The sequence below is a fragment of the Lepidochelys kempii genome, chromosome 9 (genome assembly GCF_965140285.1).
Source record: "Lepidochelys kempii isolate rLepKem1 chromosome 9, rLepKem1.hap1, whole genome shotgun sequence".
NCBI lineage: Eukaryota > Metazoa > Chordata > Testudines > Cheloniidae > Lepidochelys > Lepidochelys kempii.
The window spans coordinates 1,069,495-1,095,685 of record NC_136388.1 but is presented as its reverse complement, the minus strand read 5'-3'; the positions used below and the strand labels follow the sequence as shown (position 1 = coordinate 1,095,685).

At 44.3% G+C, this 26,191-nt stretch overlaps 1 protein-coding gene across 4 annotated transcripts in view; it reads right to left on the bottom strand.

Moving 5' to 3' along the window:
• The window catches only part of ACAP2 (ArfGAP with coiled-coil, ankyrin repeat and PH domains 2), a 121,108-nt gene that overhangs the window by 12,768 nt on the left and 82,149 nt on the right, over window positions 1–26,191 (bottom strand). For 3 of the 4 annotated variants that reach the window (XM_073358980.2, XM_073358981.1, XM_073358984.1), the window contains 9 exons: window positions 25,411–25,511; window positions 24,064–24,169; window positions 13,746–13,957; window positions 13,430–13,499; window positions 11,326–11,420; window positions 8,626–8,807; window positions 7,742–7,834; window positions 2,287–2,474; window positions 1,867–1,976 (listed from right to left, as the gene is read on the bottom strand). In XM_073358980.2, coding sequence (XP_073215081.1) covers window positions 1,867–1,976; window positions 2,287–2,474; window positions 7,742–7,834; window positions 8,626–8,807; window positions 11,326–11,420; window positions 13,430–13,499; window positions 13,746–13,957; window positions 24,064–24,169; window positions 25,411–25,511 — 1,157 coding nt within the window. The remainder of the gene's footprint in view (window positions 1–1,866; window positions 1,977–2,286; window positions 2,475–7,741; window positions 7,835–8,625; window positions 8,808–11,325; window positions 11,421–13,429; window positions 13,500–13,745; window positions 13,958–24,063; window positions 24,170–25,410; window positions 25,512–26,191) is intronic. The other variant, XM_073358983.2, reaches the window with a different exon arrangement.

Here is a 26,191-nt window from a genome sequence, read left to right as displayed (position 1 = left end):
GGGGACATGCTCCTTGACAATATGGGGATAGTTGAAATCCCCCATTATTATTGGGGTGTTTTGGGTTTTTTGTATTCTCTCTAATCTCCCTGAGCATTTCAAAATCACTGGTCAGGTGGTCCGTGGTATATTCCTACTGCTATACTCTTATTATTCAAGCTATGGATAGAAATTCCAAGAGATTCTATGGTACAGTTTGATTCATTTAAGATTTTTTACTATATTTGATTCAGCTTTCTTTCACATATAGTGCCACTCCCCATCAGTGCAACCTACTCCATCATTCCTATACAGTAGAACCTCAGATTTACAAAACCCAGAGTTACAAACTGACCGGTCCACCACACCCTTCATTTGGAACCAAAAGTACACAATCAGGCAGCAGCAGAGACGAAAAAAAGCAAACAGTACAGTGCTGTGTTAAACGTAAACTACTAAAAAATAAAAGGAAAATTTAAAAAAAGATTTGACACGGAAAGGAAACTGTTTCTGTGCTTGTTTCATTTAAATTAAGACGGTTAAAAGCAGCCTTTTTCTTCTGCACATTAAAGTTTCAAAGCTGTATAAAATCAGTGTTCAGTTGTAAACTTTTGTTTAGAATTATGAACAACCTCCATTCCAGAGGTGTTCATAGCTCAGGTTCTACTGTATATTTTATATCATCATTATTCCACTAAGCTTCTGTGATGCTGATTATATCAACAACCTCATTTAATCCCAGACACTCAAGTTCACCCATCTTAGTATTTAGACTTATTGCTTTTGTATACAAACACTTGCAAAACTGGTCAGTATTTGGTTGTCTGCCTTCACCTGATGTAATTGAATGGGCAACTTTTTGTCTGTTTCTTTTCATTTTCTGCCTGTATTTTATCAATTTCTATCCTCTCCTCTTTACTAGGATATAGAAGATCCTCTTTAATAAATCCTCCCCTAAGGGATGTCTCTGTCGGAAGAAGGTGCTCCCTCCGCACCTGTCTGTTTCCCCCAGCCCTTAGTTTAAAATCTCCTTTACAATCTTTTTAATGTGACATGCCAGAAATCTGGCCGCCCACCTCCAGCGTGTTGCAAGAGAACCACCACTGAGCAGCACAAACAAGATAGAATGTACATGCTGAAGAGTCTTCAGATTCAGGTACCTGCTTGTAGCAGTGGAGAGATGCTATCTGAAACCCTGTTCAGTTGCCCGGCACTAGGGGCCCTTCACCCACACCAGGGAAGGCACTAAGCTTTTCCTCCCTTCCTCAAAACTCCCCCAGGACGAAGTGAAATTCTGGCAAGCCTGGCAGTATCTCGTCAAGAGAAGTTCAAGCAGGCGTATAGAAGGGACACTGCAGGTCAGACTATTATTTTCTACTACTTATTTTTATTGCAGTAGCATGTAGGGGCCTCAGTCATAGATCTGTGCCCCACTGCGCTTGGCGATGTTTGAACACACGTGAGGCGCACTGGCAGAGCAGTGTGTGTTGACAGGAAGAAATCAGGGACTGTTCTGGCCCCCTCTACACCAGTTCTATCTGTTTGTCACTTTCGTAAAAAGTGCAGTGCCCCTCAGGAGTTAGCAGCAATTGGTAATTGAAATACGTCCCAAGTTCTTCTAACTATCATTTAATACATATTACCACCAAAAGGACACTGGACTTTTCAGTCTAGCCCTTTACAGTCCAATACTCTGCTTGTTAATGAATAAAAATGCTAGTTTGAAAAGGGGCTGTGCATAAAAAGTCAGAATGTCCTTAAGAATAACTTCAGTTATTCAACATATATTAAAATGCCAGGAAATACTGAAAACGTAAGAAGTATATTTGCAAATCAACGAATACAGGGAAGAATGGGTGTTCAACAAGTCCTGCAGCAGCGTGTTACCCAGTGTGCCCCAAGACTGTGCCATGATGTAGTGGTCCTCTTCCTTTCACATCCCTATGGTTGACATTGGCACCATTCTGCAGCAAAAACTCACATGTAACCAATGAGCCCTAAGGAATGAAGACAAAAGACCAATTCAATGCTTAACCCTTTAGAACCAAGACCAAATCCTGCCTTCAGTGGATTTGGCCTCAGATATCACATTTCAGTACTGGCAGTGTATATGGTCTCAACCAGGTCAGTAACACAGAAATGTTCAGAGATCACTTTATGAGAAAGGAAGGTAATTTGATAGTCAACTTTGGTACCACAAATCAAATGCCATCATTAGATAGCAAGGCAAATAATTAGCTGTTATCACCTATCCAGTGATATTTCTACTAGTTCCCCCCATGAATCAAGATGCAGTAAGTCACATACCCCTAAGACTGCCTGAATCAGTGGTGTTGCTTTGTTTTCTTCTGTATTGACCCAGTTTACGTCAGCTCCATGGGCCAATGCCTCTGCCATATCAGGAAGGTTCTTCTCATAGGCAGCTCGATAAAGCTGCAGTCCTGGATGAAGCTGTTTTGAATCATGAAACAAACAAGAATCTCGCTTTTCTCCTTCTGAAAGAAAGAAGATTAATTACTTGTAATTCTTGCTCTCAGAAGGTGCTGAATACACTTAGAGTATAGAAATAGATCACTCCACACTGCAAATCCATGCCTCTGGCACATGGCAGGTCAGACTTTGCAGAACAGTGTTCTGAGCCACTGAACCATCTTGCCATTGGGGGACATAGATGGCCATGGCTAAGTTCAATAAAAGTCACTAGCCAATAAAAGTCACTTTGTGGTTCCATTCAAAACTATTAATAACCACCAAGTTATTAGTAATTGTGGAACGTCACTCATTAATCTAGCTGTTGTATCTAACTTCAGAGAACAAGAATTACAGCCAAGAAATTTTCTTTTCTCCCAAGGTACAGCTTGTAAAGGAAACTAGAGAGCTCCAGGGATGCATCCATAAAAAGCACCTTAACTAGCAATCTATAGGTTTCAGAGTAACAGCCGTGTTAGTCTGTATTCGCAAAAAGAAAAGGAGGACTTGTGGCACCTTAGAGACTAACTAATTTATTTGAGCATAAGCTTTCGTGAGCTACAGCTCACTTCATCAGATGCATACTGTCTTCTGCAGTTTCCACAGTATGTAGCTGTAGCTCACAAAAGCTTATGCTCAAATAAATTGGTTAGTCTCTAAGGTGCCTCAAGTACTCCTTTTCTTTTAGCAATGTATAGAAACTTGCTATTAAGCTAACCTAGTAGAAATAGGGGTCAAAGGAACCACCTAGTGTCAATACAATGCATAAACAAACAGTAATGCAAAGTTTTAAATAGAGAGGCAAGATTGCTCTGAATATGAAAAAAAAAAAGTATACGGAAGCAGAGTTTGGGTACTCAACCCAGAAAATGGTTGCTGAGCAGATGGCACAAATCAGGATTGGTGCCATGATAGTGAGTCTATGCAATAATGCTTTGTACACACGAGAACTGCATGTGGCTGCCCTGCAACTCCATTGCACAGGAGCTAATCTAGCAACTGTTGCAGACTTGCCCTCTGTCCGAATGTGCCTTAACACAGCTTTCAAGCTGTAAGCCTAGTTGGGAATAACAGTGAAAAATTATGTCAGACAGCTCTTCGGCATGGCATGAATAAGGATATTTATGACCAATTAAAGAAAAGGAAAGACTGGATGCAAGAGATTCCAGATGCCTTGGTGCAACTACACTAGTGATGTGGCTATGCTGCCACGGATCCACCAGCCTGACCCCTCGGAACTGCACCGAGATGCACAGATTCCAGGGCCAGATGGGAACACTGCGATCATCCAGTCTGACCTCCTGCATAGCACAGGCCAGAGAACCTCAGGCACAATTCCCCAAGCAGACTAGAGTGAATAAAAAGCCTGTCTGGGAAGTTCAGTTGTATTTCCAGCAAAGACAAGAGAGGTACATGATGGGAAGTAGCAGCCTTGATGTACACCTTGAGGCAGGCTTCAGGGCATGAAACGTCAAGACTCAGAGCTGATACCTGGACACAGCCCTTCAGCTCTGACCTATGGGACAAAAAATAGCTACAAAAATGTTGAAAAGTGCTTCTGGGCCTATCAGGCCAGCTCTGCTCTGAAGCACCACTTTTCAACCCAGACTCTCGGTACCAGTGAGAGCTAAACACGGCTTAAGGGCTCCTTCCCTAAGGCTGTGTACCATGATGGTGTTAACTTATGGGATGCATTGGGGCGGCTTGTCACAAAACGGCATTCACTACAGGATCTGACTGCAAGAGGTGATCCTACATGCCAATCCAATACAGGCACTGGAGGCTATGACTGTACCTGGGTGACACCGCTCAACTGCTGGGGTCATTCCCCAAGCGTAACAAACCAACCATCAGAACTGAAACTTAATCTAAAAAAGCCCCAACAAATCAGCAAAAAAGATGCATCACAGACACACAGCACATCAAAGTCTCACCACACTGGCTAAGCCTGGCCTCACTCTAGCAGTCAGGCTTGTAAATAAAAGAAAACTAAGGGTACGTCTACACTTGCAGAGTTCTTGCGCTGTAAGTTTCACCGGTGATAGGGAACCGGGGAAAGAACAGCGCTGGTTTGTCTCCTCACTTCATTCCTCAGGCTTCAGTGCGTTTACATGAGCAGCACTTCCACCCCGATGAGAGCAGCACACTGAGGGCAGCTATCCCACAGTGCAGCTCTCTCCATTTTTTGTGGGGGAGGGGGGATATCGTGGGGCACCCTGGGTCCCTGCACAGCCTCCTCCCCACAAACACTGATCAGCTCCAGTAGCTCAGCATTGCTCCAAGCAGGAGATCCTTTGCTCTGTGGAGCAGCCATTGTCACCTGGCCAGATGATAGGTGAGCACTTGCCAAGAAAACAGGAAGGGGCGTTTCAAAGTTCCCGGGGCTCTACAGGGGAGGGGTGGATGTCTGTTTACCTGGCATCAGAGCTGCAGGCTAGAGTGGTCACATTAGGCTCTGTGGGAGATCCTACGGAGGCTAAAAGCTCTGTAAACAGGAAGAGCGTGTCTTCACTTGCACATCACCGCAAAAGCATCACCAGTAAGAGCTGTATGGCTCTTGTGGAGGTGGTTTTCTTTTTGCGGTAAAACTTCAGAGTTTCACCGCAAAAAGCCATTGGGCAAGGGTAGACGCTCCCATGGGTTTTTGTGCAAAAAAGGGACTTTTTCCACTTTAAATGGCAAGTGTAGACATGCCCCAAGTCAGCGATTAACTGACAAAAGAATTACAGAGAAACAGAAAACAAGTCATCTGAGATCTGCAAGCAAAGGGCAAGTCAGCAAGCATTGAAGGGAACTTCCAATTCCATCCAAGGGCTGAGAAGGGGAGGCCGTGGCAAAGCAGTGGCTGGTTGCTGTATCATTCACAGTCGCAGCAAGGGGCAGCCTGTCTTCAGACACATAGGACATTCAGAAATCTGAGCTGTCTGAATGTCAGACACACAGATCCATCAGGCAGGGAGCAATTATGACTTGTAGTGATAAAGTAAAGTATGACTGGTGATCAAGTAAACAAAAGTAAGAGAAGCATGCATGTTGCCAAAAAGATGCCTGATATGTTTCAGCAATGCTGGCAACACGGGAAGATTTCTAAGGCTATGTCTACACTGCACACCTTACAGTGGCATAGCTGTGCTGCTAAAGCCTTGCACTGAAAGGCATGCAGCGTAAGCTGCCCTTTGTTGGCAGGAGAGAGCTCTCCTGCCAACAAAATAAAACCACTCCCAACGACAGGTGGGAGATGCATTCCCGCCCACAAAGCACTGTCCACACCGGCACTTTTCATCGGTAAAACTTTTGTTGGTCAGGGATGAGTTTTTCCTCACACCTCTGACAGACAAAAGTTTTACCAATGAAAGTGCAGTGTAGACATAGCCTGAGTCTGCTCCCTTCTGGTGCAAAGGGTTTACTGACACAGCTCTAGCGGAGAAAAAGATCCCAGTCAGAACTGCTGCAAAAAGCTATAGAACTGTGCTAAAAAAGATGGCCTGGAACCTGGGATTGCCCCCGCTGCCCATTTCAGCAGGGGAACGTTTGATCAGACCAGACTGGCAAGAGCAAGTATCCTCTGGGCTCCAGGTGAACAGTGGCAGGAAGAGGTAACTTGGATGCTCTGTAATAGCACCACCCCCTGGCGCACTCCCAAACACACACACACACACAGCCCAGAGCAGATGTGGAAACTGTATGGGGGAGCTGAGGGGACAGAGGAAGAGGAAAAGGCTTCTCTGCCTCCTGGTGCCATCTATTCAGCAGGCTGTTGTGGGGGTGGGGGTGGAGCTGAATGGCTCTTCTCCCTCCCCCACAACCATGCAGCAGCCTTCCTGCTGCAGCTGCTGCCTTCCTGCTCTCTCTGCCCTACAGGTATATTGTGAATTGTGTTTCGAAACTGAAGCACCTCTGACCAGATCACCACTTTTTGGGATTAGGAAGGCATTCTTCCCTCAGGGCAACACTCCCATTTAGCCAATTAAGAGGCTAGGGCAGCACCTGGAGCTAAAACAGACTAGGGAGATGCACAAAGAGAGAGACCTGGTGAATCAGAACTGCCTGAGTGGGAATCAGGGACAGGTGAGAGCTGCCAAGGATCAGGGCTGTTGGATGGTCCCAGAAGGAAGCAGAAGGTCGTTCCTGGGGGAAGGCTGAAGGCAAAGAGAGCAGCAAGAGAGGTTTGCTAGTCTATGTCCCAAGCCAGAGAGCCAGAGCTTGAGAGCAGGGGAGAGGCTTACTGGCTAACGTCTCCATGCTGGAGAGCTGGACCCAGGGGAACAGTGAGAGGGCTATAGGGAGTGACGGATGCTGCCAGGTACCCGCTGGGAAGAACGGAGTTGCACTCCGTATGGAAGTGTGGGCTGGGGCATGGTGAAGAGTGCCGGGGCTGCGCCGGAGGGCTGAGGCCTTGTGGGGGCACCAGAGCTGTGTGTTGCATGTACCATTTGGATGATGCTGGGGAAATTCTATAGCATGGGACATGCTTTGTTATGATTTATGTGCATGGGACTTCTGCAATAAATGAACCTCAGAAGGGCTGTTTGTCCTCAGAAAGACTTTTGACTATTTCTACAGAGTCTGCAGGGGGGAAATCAGGCAGGTGTGCCCGTCATGCTGCAGCACGCGGCAGGAGAGCTCTTCAGGCCCAGACCACCCTATGACAAGACCGAAAACACTTCAGTTTTTACTAGCTGGGCTAATGAAGGTATCTTGGGGAAATAAGAGCAACTTTTAAAGGAACTCCCAACTCTGACTGTTTCATTGCTCTGCTTTCAGACTCCAACAAGAATTGTACATTCATTAAGTTCCCACTCTTTCTGAGTGAGTCAGAATTCCAGCTACCAGGATGCAATATATATTCAACCATTTATATATGTTCCTCTGGACACCTATTTGCAATTTTTATGAATGGTGGCTAACTAGGGATGTAAGTCTTTAATGCCAGAAGCCTTCCTTCAGAGGACAGTCAAAACAGCACTGCTCTAAATGATGTAAAAATAAATTCCAGTTTGGTATTATCTGAGGCAGAAAAACATCTTCCAGTGGGATGTAGAAGGATTCAGCTACCTTCCTGCTACCACACATGAGAGGGAGAACGGGTGAAAGACAATACTGCTGCTCGCTCGCAGGAATTAGCAGCTATATTAAAACGACACTTGGAACAGGAGGGGGAAAAGGGGAAATCTTAGTAATACCACCAGTATTTACTGGGACCAGCAAGTCGCAGTCTGCTTTTTGCTAGCATGTTTTTAATCAGAAAAAGAAATCACTTAAGTCCCATCTTTAAGTGCAAGATCAAACGGACCTGGCTCATACAAACTGTTTGTGGAGATGGTGGAAGCGAGGTGTTCTCTACGGTCATTGGCACTGTGCTGGGTCCCACTGTCACTGCTTCTTACTGTTTTCAGGAAAAAACGTATTAGAGTTCACGCTACTAAGGTACCCATCTCTTACACTTAGTCCTGAATTCATTACCAGTTATTTTTAAGGGAACAGTGGTAACGATTCAATATTTCTAATGTATTCAAAGAAATAATCTGAAACTGCACTTTTGACCCAGACACTTACAGTGGTTCAAGCTGCAACCATTTTATAAAAAGGAAAGAGGTCAGGATAAGTCAAAAGCTTAAAATTATTTCATGGAAACACGAAGCAATGCAATAGCTTGGAGACAATGGACTATAGGTAGAGAGATGACCACGCCACACAATGGACCACAATGCAGATGCTGAACCCATCATGAGAGTAGTACTTACTACTACGCAGTTTTGAAGAGGTATCAAAGTAGGAGAAGAGTGAATCTAGCTCATCAGGACAGAACAGAGACTCCCGCCTCACCTCGTCGCTACTTACAGCAACCGCTGGGGACATGCAAGTTAGCAAAGCACAAAGCAGGCAGCAAGGAGGGGAAAGGGCAGGAAGAAGTTATTGGGAAAGTTTAGGATGATAAAAATAGGGAGGAAAGACTGTGATTAGTACATGTCTGAATTTAAGATGCTCCTCCCCCTTAAAATCAAACACACTCCAGGGCAAGTATTATATTTCCCCTGAGCCTCTGAAACAGACTTTGAACAACTGAGACCCAGCTCTGCCTTCTCTTTACTGAGATAGCAATTCAGTAAATAAAATATCAGTGACACATTTTAAAAGAACATGCTAATAGATACAAGGATAGGGGGGTGTAAATACCTGTTGGAGAAGCTGTGACTTGTTCACCAGCCAAAGGGGATTTTTCAGGAATGTTGTGCCTCTTTTCCTCCTGACTTTGAGGCAGAACTTTTGTTCCATGCCCAGGAGACACTGATGCAGGCTGTCTCTCCACAAATTTTTTTTCCACGTATTTTGCTCTGATATAATCCTCTTTCTCCTGCCTGGCATAGACAAACATCAATGAAGTTATATTAACTTTACTTAACACAGTAAGTAGTGCACACATTCATATGAAAGCCATTATTAAAGTAATGCAGTTCAGCCTCAGTTATTTGCATGTACAATCTTTTTTTTAAGAAAGCTGAAAACAATATTTTCCAGCTCTCTAAAATGCAAAATTCTTGAACAGACAAAGTTCACTTTGGAAGTAAGCCTGCATCTGTTTCAGCCCAAGAGAAGAGTTTTTGAGAATGCTGAGTGAATGAACACAAGTTTATAAGAAAACCAAACTCCATGTTTAGAATAGCTTACACTCCCATGATAGTGTGTCATACTTTAGAAACATCTGTATACCGTATCTTTATATATGTAACAGCAACCCAATAAAATATTGTCCATTTAGATTTTTATGTAAATATTAATGTTATGCCTGGGAAAGTTAAGATTATAAGGGCTGGACACGTGAGTGATGAATGATGCTAGGTGCAAAGTAGGCAGCTGCAGCATAATCTGCACTGAAATGCGCCTTCTTCCTCACCTCAGGGTGCCATCACCAGGTACACACAAAATGTGTGGCAGAGACAAACAGGTGATTTTATTTTTCAGCCACCTTTCAGGTGCAAGCTAAGAAAGAGCAATCAAGTATAGGAATAAATTAACGAAAGGGTTGATGAAACCACCATCACTGGAGTTACTGAAGAATAGCTAAGACGCTCGTGGGAATGATGTCAAGCATCCTGCAACAGTGGTTTTCTAGTGTCCATGCACCATGAGTGATCTGCAAAGCGTGGTGGTCCAGAGCATGAAGCTGTGTAAGAAGGGAACTGGGAATTTGGGTATGGAAGTGTTCTACAAAGAGCTCTCTTATAAAGTGACCCACAGAATGAAAGTTTAGAGACCTAATGTTATGCATGATTGGGCACAGCTTGACCATGAAGCATAGGAAGGAATGAGAGGAGACAGAGTGGCAAGATCAGAAATACCTACTTGAAGGTTGTTGAGAACATAATATAAGAATTAAATGCAATAAGGTGACGATGAGAGAGGGAACCCTGATGCAAAGGACTCAAAAGAGCACTGTTTTGAGAAGAGGTCAGTCATGGAGTGGCAGAGATAGTTGGTAGAGATATATTTCATTGCTGCAGGCTGACTGCGAGGAATTGAGTAGCCCTGGAGTCAGACTGTCATCAGCATAAAAGTTGAAGTCACTCAGGTTAAGGGATGGGGACTGAGAAAAGGGAAAAACTAGGGAATCAGCATCAGCACAGGATAAGGATGGCCAATGATGGCCTCCTGGAGGAGAAAGGAGAGGATTTGGACAGGGCAGAGAGCTAAAGAAAAGCTGAAAGGGCCAACAGAAGGCAACAGTGTCCGGGGGGGAGGGGGAAAGAAAGGGCACTCAGAGGGATCTGTGCAAACTGCGTCCCAGGGACCAGTCACATGTTCACAAGGGCAGGAGGAGAGGGTATGAGATATGGTGGCTTTGCTGGAGATTGAGTGACAGCTTCAGAAGGAAGAGAACAAGGGAAGGAATGCTGGGAGGGAGCAGCAGGTGGAATAAGGCTGGTGGGAGATAACAGGGATGCCAGGAGAGCTAGGGTCATAACAAACGCTGCCAGCAGCAAAGAGATGGTGGCAGAGAAGGAGCTGAGGGAGAAATTAACGTACACGAGAACTGGTGGGAGATGAAAATAAGGTGGAACAGAAGCAGTTGAACAGGTAGAGGAAGACTTTACACACGCAGAGGAGGCTAACGTAAGGCTCTGGCTACACTAGTACTTTCATCGGCAAAACTTTTGTCAGTAAGAGGTGTGAAAAAAAACGCACCCCTGACTGACATAAGTTTCACTGACAAAAGCACCGGTGTGGACAGTGCTATGATAGTGGGACACATTCTCCCCCTCAAATAGCTACCGCCACTCGTTAATTATGCAAGTGGAAGAGCTTTCTCACCAGCAGAGAGCAGCTGCACGAGAGACCTTACAGCAGCACAGTTGAGTGGTACAGCTGTGTCACTGTAAGGTCTGTAGTGTAGATATAGCCTAAGGCTGGAAGAGACAGAAAATGACAGGATTGTGGGAGGAAGAGACTGGGGAAAGGGTGAAGGGAGCTAAGCAGAAGGCCAAGAGGGAGAATATGGTGCAGTGCTGAGGAAAACACAAAAGCTTTAGTCTCCACCATAAGCAGCGTCTATGAACCAGATTAGTTTTGAGAATTTCCTGGCAAAAGCATGTCAGAGAAAAGCAGACTTTACTTCCTCGCCCCAGAAAATGCTGGGGTGCTGAATGGAAGCAGAGAGAAATACACTGTTCCACAGAGGATTAAAGCAATAGTGATGAAAGAGAACCTGTAACCATTAGGCATTTGACCCGAAGGAGCAATGGTGCAAAATGGGCACAAATTAGCAACACAAAGACAAAATTAAGTTATTTGTGCTAAGTGACAATGCAGAGAGTTTAAAGGGAGAACATTTATAGCACTAGTTACAAGAAGATCAGTAAAACCAAACTAAATCACTACCTTTGGCTTCCAGGTTGTGGCTTCTTAACTCCCATTCTTTCAACTTTTGCTTCATATATTCTATTGATGACATCATTCCCCAATTCACACATCAGCTACAAGACAAGAAAATATCAGCACAACTATAAAAGGCATTATCTCTCTGAGTGATATTCATACCTCGCCCATCACCACAGCGTTTGGGCCTCTTGAGATATCTTTCATTTACAATAGTTTAACAAACCTTGTCAGAGTAGGGGTAATGAAACAAGAGTGGTGAATAAAAGAAAACAGACTTCCAAATGAGGTGATGAAAAAACAGTTTGGGCTGGTAAATGGCAAGTACCAAAAAAGAACTACTCTGTCAAGGGACTAGCAGCAGGTTAAAGTGTGATTCTAGTCTGAAAAGTGATTATGTAAAAATTGCACCACCCTCGTGCTCAACAGTTCTTTTATTCACTCAGCCATACCTGCACCTTTTACTGAATATACCCCTCTTAGTCCTGCAGAGCCTGCACACATAAGAGGCAATACACTGAGTTCTAGTCCATCTCATGCATCAACAGAATCAGCTCCAATCACTTACATCTGTACAAAACCCTCAACGGTACAGGGGCTGCACAGGTGTCACTGCAAGCAGAATTTCCCTTGCAGAACTGTTATTGGGAGTGGTGTGTCAGAAGGAAAGAATGCAGCTTGACTCTCAGACCCAGATAGAGATTGCTAACCTGACTTTTAAAGGGGCGGGGAGTGCTTAATTGTAAAATTAACACATTTGAGGTGGAAATCCACAACACAAGTAAGATGAAATCCGCACCCTTATCCCTGCTGCCATTTTTACAGGGTTATTCTTTAGGATTAGAAAAGCAGTAAGGCCCAATAACTTGTGAACCATCCTAGCTAGAAACAAATGCTTTGGACGAGCTATCCAACTGCACAAATGTATAAAGCATTTTTTCTATTCATCAGGTGACATTGGATCTTAATAATCACACCATTCTGATAAATACGTACTGTGACAAAGCTCTGATCTTGTCTCAGTGGGTCCCGCGCTTCCTGGCGGATTATGCTAGCCTCAGAGGCTCACTGTGACCCTCCCCATAGCCCTTCTCTCTCTAGAGGCACGGGTCACAGTCTACTGTGCCATTTTCAACATAAGACAGCAAGGGAGGCCAGGAGAAGCTACTCTCCCTTGCAGTGTCTCTGTCGTCTCCTAGTCTCAGTGATTCATCGGGGAATGGAGGGGGGAGGCCAGGCCCACCCTCTACTCTAGGCTCCAGTCCAGGGACCCTTATAGTATCAGCTATGGTAGCGGACTTTTTGGAAACAGGACACGTACAATTCCCTGGGCCACGTCCCCACAGCAGCCCTCACTTCCTCAATATCTACTTCACCCTTACCTCAGGGCCTCCTTCCTTATGCCTGTTATGATTTGTACTGCTTAGTATCTCCAGCAGCACGGCTTCCTCCTACAGCTCCTGACACACATGCCCACCTGACTAACTGGGAGGCTTTTAACTGGGAGGCTTTTAACTAGTTTCAGCCAGACCTTGATTGGCTTCAGGTATTCCAATCAACCTAGCTGTCTTCCCTGCTTTCTGGAAGGATCTTAATTGGCCCTAGGTGTTTTAATTGACCTGGAGCAGCTGCCACTTGCTTATCCTGGTAACAGGGATTTGGCTAGCCTGGGGCTAATATATCCATCTCCCACTACATTACTAAAGCCATCTGCCCTTGCCCCGTCACAGTACATACACAACTCTCTCCTCCCCCCACAATGCGCGCACACAAGAAATCTGAAGCAACTGTAGTAATGTCTTGAACATCAATATTCTATACCAAGCGAAGCCTTGGAATCCCTTTTTTCAAATGGTGTTGGGCTTTGGTTTGTAACTCAGATTTCATTAGCTATTGTGCTTAAATCAGGTTGAAAATGCTGTGAATAAAAAATATGATAATCCTCTCTCACTTTCCAAGGCTACTTGGCCCACTACTAATTGTTCCGTGCCAACAGACATTTCCAAGCACAAGCTCTAGACCAACAATTAGACAAAAAAATTCAATTCCTGCTACAAACTATTACTATCATTTTTAGAAACTCTCTTCTCATAAAGGATTACCATACCTTTAGAAGTTCAGGCTCCCATGTATCTAGTGTTAAGGATCTAACTTTTGAAAAGTGAACTCCTAGACTCCTAAACAGGGGAGAAAAAAAAAACACCTCATATTAATACGTAACTACTGTACGCTAACATACTGTCTTATGTTAAGCAGGCTTACTAGTCCCTCTTGCAGATCAAGCTGTTATCTTAATTCTATCTGCATGCAGGGGTCTCTAATCTTGCCTCCAAACACGTTACAAGATGGAAAAAACACCTCATAATGAAGTAATGCTTTGGCCATGCTGCATGAAATGAGGCATGTGTGAAGGGTTTACCTACCTGTGTATCCCAGAACACTCAATACACAATGTGATTCCTAGGTTGATACTGGCCCAACGAGGATCTGCCAGGCCACAATCACAACAGGTGATGTTACCACCAATACATTGAACCCGCTGTAGTGCACTTTCTCCTTTTAACAACTTCTCTTTTGACTCACTGCCAGATTCTAGGCTTCCTGTAGAAGGGGATGACGATTTCTTCTCTAGTTTCTACAAAGAGGCAACCAAAAAAAAAAAAAAAAAAAAAAAGAAGAACTAGAGACACAGCAGTTAACATTGCTATGGCCCTGGAGGAAGCTTCCACATTTATCTATAACTCTTTAATTGCTAAACAACAACTGAAAGGAAAGATATGTAACTACAAAAACATCCAATATGCACACGCACCAGGAACCTGAGATCAGAAAATCTTGCAAGCAGCATCTACTGGTCTGCACCTATGCCCTGGAGCTCCTTGTGCTCAGCAGCAAGGGTTATAAAGGGAGCTGTGGACCACCTGCCTCTCCAGTTCCTTCACTACCATGAATCCAATCCAGAGCAGAAGGGAAAGTGGGCAGGTGGTAGAATACAGATAGGGATCACGTATCTCAAAAAACCACCAGTTACAAGTAACCAACCTCCATTTCTTCTTTGAGTGCTGATCCTTGTGTATTCCACACATGGGTGACTGGTAAGCAAGAGTCAAATAGCGGGGGGGGGGGGGGCGGGCCACAAGGATGCAGGTGGTACAGATGCCCATAACATGTTCCAAACCTGCATCTGCAGAAGAGGCTTAGACTAAAGCGTAATGCTTCACGAAAGTGTGGCTGGAACCCCAGGCTGCCACCTTACAAAGGTCCACCATAGATGAGTATCAAAGAGATGCTTCTGAGGTTGCTTGTGCTCCAGTAGAATGGGCCCTTACACCGTCCTGGAGAGGGAGATGCACTCACAGTAAAGGAGGATAGAAATCCATGTAGATAGTCTCTGAACAGGTATTACTTGTCCTTGTGCTCACACTGCTATAGCAACAAATAGTCAAGGCATTTTTCTAATTGGTTTCATTCTTTGTAGGCAGAATGCCAAAGCTCATCTGAGAGTCAGGCCTCCTCTCCTTACTGGAGTTATAAACCTTTGAAAAGAATACCGGTAAGTTAATGGACTTGATTTATGTGGAACCCAGAACTTACCTTAGGGATGAATTTTGGGTTGAGGCAAAGGGATACCTTGTCAAAAAGAAAAGTTCCCTATGGTAGGTTGGCCATGATTGCATTCAATCATGCTCACTCACCATCCTGGCTGATGTGATGGTGATAAGGAAGGCAACCTTTGCGAATAGGTGGGACATCAAGCACATGGCCAGCGGTTGAAAGGGCAGCTTAGTAAGTATTGAGAGTACAAGACAGAGGTCCCAGTTAGCTGTTGGCTTCAATTCTGGTGGGAAGGCCCTAGTGAGACCCTTCAGGAATCTGAGTGTTATGGGGTGAGTCAAAATAGACTAGACCTCTACTTAAAGATGCAAGGCACCGATTGCTGCTAGGTGGACCGGCAGCAAGTGAATACGAAGGCCCAACTTCTCAAGAGTGAGGAGGTATTCTAGAACAAAACAGGAATACCTGCTGTCTCTGGAGATAAATGATTTTGTTGTGCCCAGGTAGAGAAGTGCCTCCATTTAGCAAGATAGCATTTTCTGGTGGAGTCTTGTCTGCTGTGATTAAGAATAGTTTGATGAACAGCCTCCGAACATGAACGCTCTAGGTCTGATCCCCTTCCAGACACCAGGCCGTGAGGTGGAAACCGTATGGGCTGGGATGTCTAGTTCTGCCATTCTCTAGTGATAGATGCAGGAAGGGTTGGATGGTGGATGGGTAGACATTCACAGGAGGTCTGGAAATCAGAATAGCCTGGGCCAGTTGAATGCAATAACAATGACTTGCACTTTGTCATGATGAACCTCCCACAGAACCTACAGCAGCAGCAAAACAGGGGGAAAAGTTCAAGTGGTCTTTCCAGGATTGTAGAAAGGCATCGCCTTGGAGTCCCAACCCAGTGCTGCTCTAGTGCAGTATATGTTGAACTCCTTGTATATCAGAGATGAATAGGTCCCACGATGGAGTTTCCCACTGAATGAAGATTTTGTTTAGCACTGAATTGTGTATCTCCCACTCAGGGTCAGTGGAGTAGCTCTTTCTCCTTGAAGTTGATTCCTTTTCTGGTGTGGATACTTCCCTCAGAAGGACTGAACCTGAAAGCCCAGGCGATTATGGGTATGGGAGGGCGAAGATGTCCTCCAGGGAATTATAAGCCTCAGTCTATAAAACTTCAGCTCCACCTTACAGTAGTACAGTGAGCAATCAGACAGGGAAAGGCACCTCCCAGCCAGTCATTGACACTAGACCAACTTCAAGTACACATCCATTTTCCAGCCCAGGAAAGGACAATGGTGGACCACTGAACGTAATGGAAAGACATCCCGGCTCTCGAATCAAGAGGGGATCTCCACAGTCTGTATGACCATGAGTCACCATGTATTGGGGGGGGGGGTGGAGGGAGGGGTGAGAAGCTTTGTAAAAGCAGGCATGTGTCTTAGGGTTGGCCTCCAGAAACTGAGGAGCAGTCTTTAAGTCGGAAGCTGTCTGTGAACCCTTGATCCCCAAGCCAGGGGGATACGTGGGAAACTGTCCAAAGGCAATAGGTAACTCTCATTAGAAAAGGGATTTTATCTAATACAGAAGAACAAAGCCTGATGTTGCGTTTATGTTTATTTTATGTGTAACCTGACTGTTTGCTTTCCCTTGCTATTTCAGCTTTGAATCGGTTTTTCTATTAAGTAAATCTTTTGTTTACTTTTCCACCCCAAGCAGCCCTCTATTTGCAAATTGTGTGGCATGTGGATGCCAAAGTGAGTGGATGGCCAAGGGGCTGATGGAGGGAACAGTCTGAGCATAAGGTACCTAAGAACTCGGAAAGGATGGACTTGGGCAGACTTAGGACAAGAAGCGCTATTGGGGTTACCCTACAAGTAGTAACTGGGCTAGTGGAAGCCAGGGTGAGACCCTGGGCTTGTAGGTAGGTGTTGCCACTGAGCTGTGGACAGTCGAGCCTAGTGAAATGAGAGATTAGAGCTAGGTCCAGGGTAGACAGAGTTCAGGAATGGGCCAAGGGTCAGTACTGGAGGGACAGAAGCTGAATGCCAGAGCCAGAGGGTCAACCAGAGTCGTAGGGAAGAAGTGGAGCAGTGGAGCCAGAAGGGAACAGGGCTGGTGCAGAGCAGGGGCAAGCCTTGGACGCAGGCTGGAGCATGGCTGGAACAAGGGCAAGCATAGCTGCAGGACTGGTACACACTGAACATCCGCTCATCTACTATCGGGCCAGGCTTATAAGCATGGCTGGTAAATCAGCAGCCAATCAGGGGCTGTGGTTACTCTGTCAGTTCAAAGGCACTGCAGCTGGGCTCACTGGTTGCCTAGCAGCAAAGCTACTCAGGGAGGAGACCAGCAGCTGGTCCAGCATCAGGGATGTGAGCTACAGCAGAAGAGCATGAAGGCACCTGAGGTTATAGGGCAGATGGTGAGAGAAACACTTACTGATCTTGGTGATCTCCAAAATGTCACACTTGCTCCTGCGCACCTTACCCTCATGGTTGGGAGGCTTAAGTCTTTAGGACCTGAACGCGAGAGCTCACCTGATTTGGAAGGAGTCGAAGAGGGATCCTCTCTCTTGGGAACAGACCCGGAAGGGCATTTTTTCTTGTTTCTGTGACTGGTGTCCTCAACTCTCATGAGAAGCCTGACACAAAGTTTTTAGCTTTATCAGATCTGGCCTCCGCTCCAGAGCTTATGCTCGGAGGGGTGCTACTCGAGTGCTGAGGCCAACGAACGGGGAACTCACCCCAGCCTGGATCCAACTGAGGTCTCACCACTTTATCCATGAGGTATTTCCACAGTCGAAGCTCTCATCCCTCGGGTCCAGGGAGGAAAGGGCAGAGAAACGTGCCTCTCTAAGGCAGTAAAGATAGCACTGGTGGTCGTTGCTGACCAAGTAGCAGCAAGGACAAGAGAGAGTTCTTGAACCCTGGGCATAGTTCTCCTCCCAAGAGGGGAAATGGAGAGGGTCCCTGGTGCAGGGAAAAGCTGATCTACACTAACTATAAAGAGACTACCAAATACACTAGACTAAGAACTGGATGCAATTATATTTATAGATAAGAAAGAGTGCAAAGTTATCTTCAGACACAAGAGATTCCAACTCAGGCCACGTGATGGTAAGAAGGAACTGCAGAGGCACTTGTACCCTGGACGCAGGCGTGGACCAGAGCACAGGCATGGACCAACAGACACTACTTGAAAGGCTTTTGAGTCTCAAGCACTTGATGCACGTGCATGTCACATGTGGAATATACATAGGGACAAACATGGTTAATCCCCCTACAGTAAGGTGGAGGAAAAAAAAATCAGTATTTGAAATTTTATTTTTAAAAATAGGAATTTTTATTTAAATATGGGTTGATTTTTAAAAAACTAAATCATTTAAATTTGAAACTTTGACAACCTATGTTAAGGACTAACCTTAGTATAATCTATTAAAAACAGATACATTAAACAATAGTAAGCAGTACATGCTTGTCGCCAAGTTTCAAAGAAAGTCAAATCACTGAACTTGTGGAAGTCACTGGCTAAGTACCTGCACCCAGAGTTTGCTGAAGTGCTAAATCAGCTTTGATAGCAGTAGTCTTTTTTACAGGTACAGAGAGAATAATTTCTTAATTTCAGTTTATTAAACCAGTTCAGTTAAAAAACTAGCTCAAAGTAAGAAAACATCTGAAAGCTGAAACAGCAGGAAAGCTTGTTATCCTCTCCCACTCTACAGAACAACAATTGGGTGTTCGAGGATGAAAGCTACTAGTTCTAAAATCTTGAAGGACATGGTGACCAGAAAAAATTAGTTCAATTCACTAACAGATAATACTTTTGTTTAATAAATCAGTTAGTTTTAAATGCAAGACATGCTTTTATAACCATTTTTCCCTTATGCATACAGCTCATTTAAGGTCATTTTATTTAACTAATAAACAATTTGAAACGCTTGTGCATTTTAATTTGTTTGAATTTCCATCCAAATACAGCTTGACACAAATCACAACTTAAAAAACTAATAATTTTACTAAATAAGAAATGCATCATTCACCACTTTCTAACATAAAAATGTAAAAATTAATATTGTGAATAAATGTAAGTTAAGCTATATAACGGCTTAAATAAATGTGTGTAGATGATAGTGTATCCTCCTAGTCAGAAAAACTGGGTAAAGACTATATGTAGTTACAAATCAACATATTTTAATAGTTATCAAATCAATGAGAATCAATCTTTCTGTAGAAAAATACAAATGCAAAACAAAATTAAAATTGATGACAAAGTCTCCTGCTCGCTGATCTAAATTATTAAAAATCAGTGATTTAAATAAGTGACTTAATCAATCCATCTTGCTTCATTTACATTGGTAAGTTTGTCTTGTGGACAGTTTCCTGCTCTGCAGCAAGATGTCAAGGACTGCCAGCAAACAACTCCTCCTGGGGAACATCAGCCAGCCAGTATCCAGGCAGTCATGTTCAGTTACTCTGGGTTCAGGTGCAGGACTTGACTGTTATTCTGAGAGAGCAGGCGAGGCAGACTTAGTGAGGTGACTGGCCTCTGGACTGACAGTTTCATCAGGTATGGTACCAGAACTGTCTGGCCCAAGCGGATGCTATCAGGATGACTGTCCCTGAATCCTGCTTGAACTTTCACAGGACCCTGGAGAAAAGCATATATGAGGTCTGGAGACCAAGGGATGAGGAAAGCACCTGTGAGGAATCCCAGACTCCGCCTCCTCTGGAGCAGAGCCTCTAGCATTTGTCGCTGTGGCATAGCACAAACAAGTCTATTGTTGGGTAGCCGCATCTGCAAAAGACTGTCTGGAGGGCCAAGGGCTTGAGGGGCCACTTGTGGCTCTTGGAGAATCTCTGCTGAGCTGGCCCACCAAGATGTTCCTAAGGCCTGGGAGATGGAAAGCTACTGGGTGACCTGGTGCCGAATACTCCATATCCACAGACTCATAGCTTCTTGGCACCAGGGGGAGGATAGGGCCCTTCCTTGCCTGTTGATGTAGTGCATCACTATGGTATTGTATATAAGCACTTGCACAGGGAGACCCTAAAGGAGAGGTAAGAATACTCTGCATGCCAATCGAATTATTTGGAGTTCCAACACACTGATATGAAGGAATGACATGAGAGCCAACCACTTCCCCTGAATCTAGAGTTGGTCCAAGTGTGCTCCCCACCTATAGGTGGAGGTACTCGTGATCAGATTATTCTAAGGGAGGGAGGCAGACAACGGAGCTCCTGTGCACTCCTGGTCTGGGTGTATCCACTAGTCTAATGAAGAAAGGCTCTCTGTGGAGAGGTATCCACATGTCCTTACAGTCTCTCTTGGGTTAATACACAGATCTTAACCACCCTTTGAGGTTTAGCAAGCTGCAGGTCATACACGACATGAGCCCCAGTAGCTTCAGGCAGATTTTCACTTGCGTTACTGGGTGCACATAAAATTGTCGTATGTCTGTCACTGATGTCTGGGTGCTGTGGAAGGTATCCTTTTGCCAACTAGGAATCTATCAATCACTGTTCCTATGAATTCTGTATATTACATCAAAGTCGGTGTGGATGTTGTGACACTATGCCCCATATGCTTATGATATGAATATGGCATAACTAGGACAGGTTTTATGCAAGGTGAGTCATGTAAGCGATTGGAAAGGTTATGATTTACTGAATATGATTATCCTATTTGTAAGCATGTGTCATTTCTGTATCTGAAGTTAGGAATATAGATTATGTATCAACTACAAAAGTGTTTGCACCTGGGGAATGCCCACAAGACTGGCTGGTTAGTCAATGAGCCACTAGGGAGGGCAATAGGACTTTGAAGATGCTAATCTCCCACCTTCCTGAGAAGCTTCCTGGGATGCTGCTTTGACATTGCAGGGTCATGTGATCCTGTCACCTGGTACTGGACTCCATCTTGGCCTGCTAGTATTTTTCCACAGAAGGGGTAAAGACCAAACTGGGAAATAAAGGATTCCCGCCATATGTAAATCCTATTTAATGCAGGGAAGAAAGTTAATCAAAGCTTCTTCTTCACTGAATCCTCCCACAGGATGACTGCTGAGAAGATCTCAGAAACAAGGACTTGGGGGGAGGGCAGGGAAGAGAGAAGAAGAGTTGAGCCTGGGCCAGAAAAAGTCATCTGGCCTGTGAAAGAAATGCTTAAAACAATATTTAGGGGCCAGTTTCTTTAGTGTATTGAGCTTACTTTGCATTTGCTTTATTTGCTCAGTAATCTGCGCTTTGATCTGTTTGTTAACCCTTATAATCACTTAAAAATCTATCCTTCGTAGTTAATAAACTTTTTGGGTTTACACTCCAGAAAGGGCAATTCTCAAGCTGAGTCTTTCCACGCAGAGCTGATTTCCAGTGTCTATGTCCTTCTGCAGCCGGGTGTGTCCCTACCTGTCTGTGTGTGCTAGAGGAGGCTTGAGGGCCTGGCACAGCAGGACAGGGTGAAGGAGTACAGGCTGGTGGAACAGGGGGGCTCAGTGATATCCCAGCACGAGGTGGCACCCCGGAAAATCGGGGTCAACCCGTCACAGTGGCACAGAGAGCAGGGTAATGTGCACAGCTTATTGCTCTGACACACTGGTGGTGATTTTAAGGGAGTTTTAAGCGTGTTGGCTAGAGAACAGAAAGTGGTTACCAGTTTGTTATTTTCTGTTTGCTTATTTCGGGCAAGGGAAGTAGGGGCAGAAAAAGCAGGAAAATGAGTGATAGTGAAACAGTTGCAAAATTGGAGCTCTGCAGATCGCAGGCAGCAAAAAACGAAAAAGAACACAGAAAACGTATGGAATTACAGAGTCTGCAGATGGAGACAGAAGCAGCTAGGCAAAAAGCTGCACTGGAACTGCAAGCCAAAGACATGGAGGAGAGAGAAAAAGTGAGACAGCATGAACTGGCCTTGCTAGAGAAGCGGAATCAGAACCCCATACCAGGGGGCCCCACCTCTCCAAAAATCCACAAATGGGAGTGGTTGTGTTCTGCATATAGCGAGACTGGGGACATTGCTGAATATTTCATCACCTTTGAAAGGCTGAGTGCTCCATGAGATTGCTGATGATCAAAAGATGACCACTTTAGTTCCAAAGTTGTCTGGGAGAGCTCTGGATATATTCAGTAAGATGCCAATTAGTAATGCTTCAAATTATGGTAAATTTAAGGAATTGGTTTTAAAAACTAAGTTTCAGATTACACATGAAACTTACAGTAAAATTTAGAAGCCTTAAGAGAGGGGCTGGAATGAGTAATGTGGCATACGTAACCAAATGAGACATTTACTGGATAAGTGTGTAAGGGGAAAAGGTATTTCTTCGAAGCTTGAAATGTGTGATCTGGTTGCCTAGGAACAGTTCCTGAATATGTCTAATGATGAGGTGAAACAGTGTCTATGGGATAAAAAAGGTGAAAAAACTGTTGAAGAGCTTGCTACTTTTGTGGAGGAATTTGAATCCCAAGCATCTATTAGAAATAAATCACAGGCAGAGGGGTTTAAGTTTGGTGGGAAGCAGGGTTCCTGTTTTACCCCTGGGAAGAAGGAGGATGAATGGGAGGGTAGGCTCTCAGCTCCCCAAGTAATTCCTCCAGTCCTCATCCCAACTCTCCTGAAAAACAGAAGAGCCCAGAAGGTGCTATCATTGTAATTCCACTGAGCACCTGAGGAATAAATGACCAGTGCTGAGTGGGAACAGGCAGCAAGCAGCTCATGGAAATGCTGCTACCCAGAGCACAGAGACACCTCAGGCAATTGCCACTTATCACACAGGGTTTGTAAAAATAGCAACTGCACAACCTGGCGGGAAGCACAAAGGCTGTCAGAGTAAATGGCAAAGAACTTCTTGGGTGGAAGGATACTGGCACAGAAATTTCTGTGGTCAGGAGAGATCTTGTTCAGGAGGAAGACATACTGCCAGGACAGATGGCAGAGCTTTTGTTAGTAGGGGGGGGTCACAAAATCCTTGAGCCTTTGGCTAAAGTGCACATGGAAATTGAGAATTTGCAAGCTGAATTAACAGTTGCTGCTGTTCCCCATAACCCAATCCAACTATTATTGGGGAACGACTTTTTTAATGTGGCTCAGGCTGTCCAGACCAAAGGGTAGGGCTCTGTACTGAGAGCAGGATGTTCATACCATGAACAGCAGGAATTGTTTATGTTCCAGGACTATTTAGATGTGGAAATAAGTATCCTATAGGTCACGAGCTGCAAACCAGTCCATAGGATCCAATGGGGGTTGATGGAGGTTAAGGTGACCATCCAGAACTTGAAACATCAATGAAGGAATTCAGACATCACAGAACTAGGATGGGTCTCCACCCACCATTCCTCTTTGGGATCAAGAAGTAGTGGGAGTAGAAGCATTTTCCTCTCAATGCTTGAGGAACTTCCTCTAAAGCTCCCAGTTGTAGTAGGAAGCTGACTTCTAGTTGTAGAAGTGCCTCATTAGAAGAGTTCCTGAAGAGGGACAGGAGGTGGAGGGTGGGTATGGGCGAGATGAATAGTTTGAAACTGGGTGAGAACCTTTCTTCACAACCTCTGGGACCCACCAGTCCAAGGTCATCCTAACTCAGACTTCTTTGAAACAATAGAGGCCAAACAAAAACCAAGGGGGTGGATCCACAGATGATTTAGCTGAGTTCTCAAGTGTCCCTTCCAAACTGCTTCCTTGGTGTTTGTCCCTGCTGGAGGGCGAGACTGATGAGCACTGCAAGTGGAACCACTGACATTTCCTCAGTAGTTCTGAGAGACGCTGTTGGAATTGTTGCTAGGACTGGTATCTGAAGGAGGACCAAGATCTCTGTAGTTTTTGGTATTGTTTACCTGGGCGCTGGGACACATGCTGGTGCTCTGCAAGGTGGTTGAGGCCACCTTGCCCCTTATTCTCTCATCTACAGTGGGAGCAGAACCACACCTGTGCCCCTCAACAGACACTGTCATTCAAAATAACCCAATCTGTGCACATGGGCTGCATGCACTCCAACAGTGAAATCTGTGTAGATAATCACTCAAAGAAGTTATTGATTCAAAACATAATGGTCAAAATAACCTTACCAGATGAAAAGTTGAGTAGAGACAGATCAGAGACCTCACAAAAATAATTAAATTTCGTGTACAATTCTCACTTGAAGAAAAAAGGATCAGAAATGGTTTACTGTATTACTGGATCCTGAAAGGTAAATGTACTTGCCTCGGATTCATCCCCCTTCTCTCTGTATGCCGTAGCTATACTGGTTTGAACAGCCTTAATCCATGCCTGCCGCAGCTTTTCAGAATCAGCTTGGAGCATGCAGCTTCTATGAGAAATAAGACAGACTTTGAGATTCAAGCAAACTGACCAATTGGCTCAAAGAAGAGACTCACTCATTAAAACCCAGACTCTTAAGCAAGTTTTATGTTAGAAACTTCAGCACATCCTTGTATACATACTATACCACACAGTTACTATTATTGTTAACAGCTGACATGTGCTTGAGCCTTCATAAACACAGAATGAAGATGTTCCCTGCCTCAAAATACTCAAATCTAAATGATGGATACCTTGGTAGGACACTCTAAGAAATCCAAAGGAGGGTTTAATTTGCTGTTTAAATTTCCATGTAGTTATCCTGAAGCTTCTGCTTTGCATCCTCAACTCCCATTCACCTGCATGACTGACTAAATAGGACATGGACATCAGTCCTAGAGAAGGCACAAAGTTCTGATGTCTAACATATGGGACTGAATTCAAAGGCAGGAGACTTCAGGGATTTAAAGAGGAAAAACCGCTGCCCCCACTAACATTCAGAGAAAACAAGTAATCAAGTGTCAAACTGAAGGGTTGAGAAAGCGTAGATAGGCAAAAGCCAAATAGAGGTAGAATTCGGCTATAGGGTAGAGGGAGAAAGAGCAGGAAACAGACAAATAATAAGATGAAGAGAACACACACGCACACACAGCGCCCTGCAAGAGCAGCTGGCCTTATACCACAGGACACTAACGTGACATGAATGTCCAGTTTTTGCACATGCAGAGCTGCCTTTTCTCTCTAAACACACTAGGCAGTATTTTATACTATCTGGTGCTGCTTGGGCTAATATTTACTTTTTAAAAATTCAATATTTTCCTTTTATTAGGTTGTGCTTTATTCCTGAATTTAGAAATTATCAGACGTGATTGGAAGCCATTTTTTGTACTATTAAGAAGCAGCCTGACAGTACTGCCTGCAACTGATCCATATAGCAGCAATCTGCCTACCAACTGTACTACTGTATAACGAGCACCAGAATGCATATTTATTACAAGTGCAAAAAGCAGACTGAATAGTCACTACGGCTGCCCAGAATATCACATGCTCCAGGTCCCAGAATTTAGAAAACAAAGTGGTTGAGATTCTTTTCCCATTGTGACCACTCCCAAAACACAGAATCATAGGATTGGAAGAGACTTCAAGAGGTCCTCTAGTCCAGAACCCTACATGGCCTTCTTAAATTCCAAGTCTGAAATGGGTATGTAAAACTTGTGTTATATATGAACTTTAAAAAAAATTACCCCTTACTTTGTTGGAGAGACCACCTCGAAGCAGAAACGTCTTTCTATGTCTTCGCAATGCTTAACTGTGCAAAGCCGCAAGTCTTCAACGACTACTGTGGGATTATCCTAGAAAAGGTAAAATGAACAAAACAAGTCAAGTTTATGGTGAGGGGAGAAACTTACTGAAGCCACTGCTAGTCCCAACTGCTTTCCAATTTTTCCATTTCATCAAAACAGACTTCATGTAATATCCATAGTAGAAGTTAAACATTAATGTGTATGAAAATGTAATACAGACTTGGGAGAACCCCCTCCTTTCCTATAAAAATTGACGGTGTGATTGACAGCTGATATTTAAACAGCACAGTGGCTCAACTGAGTACCACTGTTCTTTCTGAGAAGAAAATAATTAGCTTGCAAATCAGACAGAGGGGTCACAATTAAATGTGCCCACATTTCACTGCAAGTGCAAAATCAGACGCTAAGTTGAAGGTGCTTTAAAATTTGGGTCCATAAAAACACAAAAACTGATGCTAGTTTAAGGATTTTGTTGAAGTATAATATTTGTTATGGTGTCTACAGTGTGATCATGGTAGAATAATAATAATACTGCTCACAAAACATTATCACGAAGCTGTTAGGATTGACACACACTCCCAGACCTGACAAACCCCCAAATGGAAAAAAGAAAAAAAAAAGTTAAATCACCTAATCAGTACATTCATTCTTCCAGTCCACCCACAGGTAATCCAACCATTACCAGAGCCACCTTACACAACAGACCACACACCACACCCAGCTGCTGG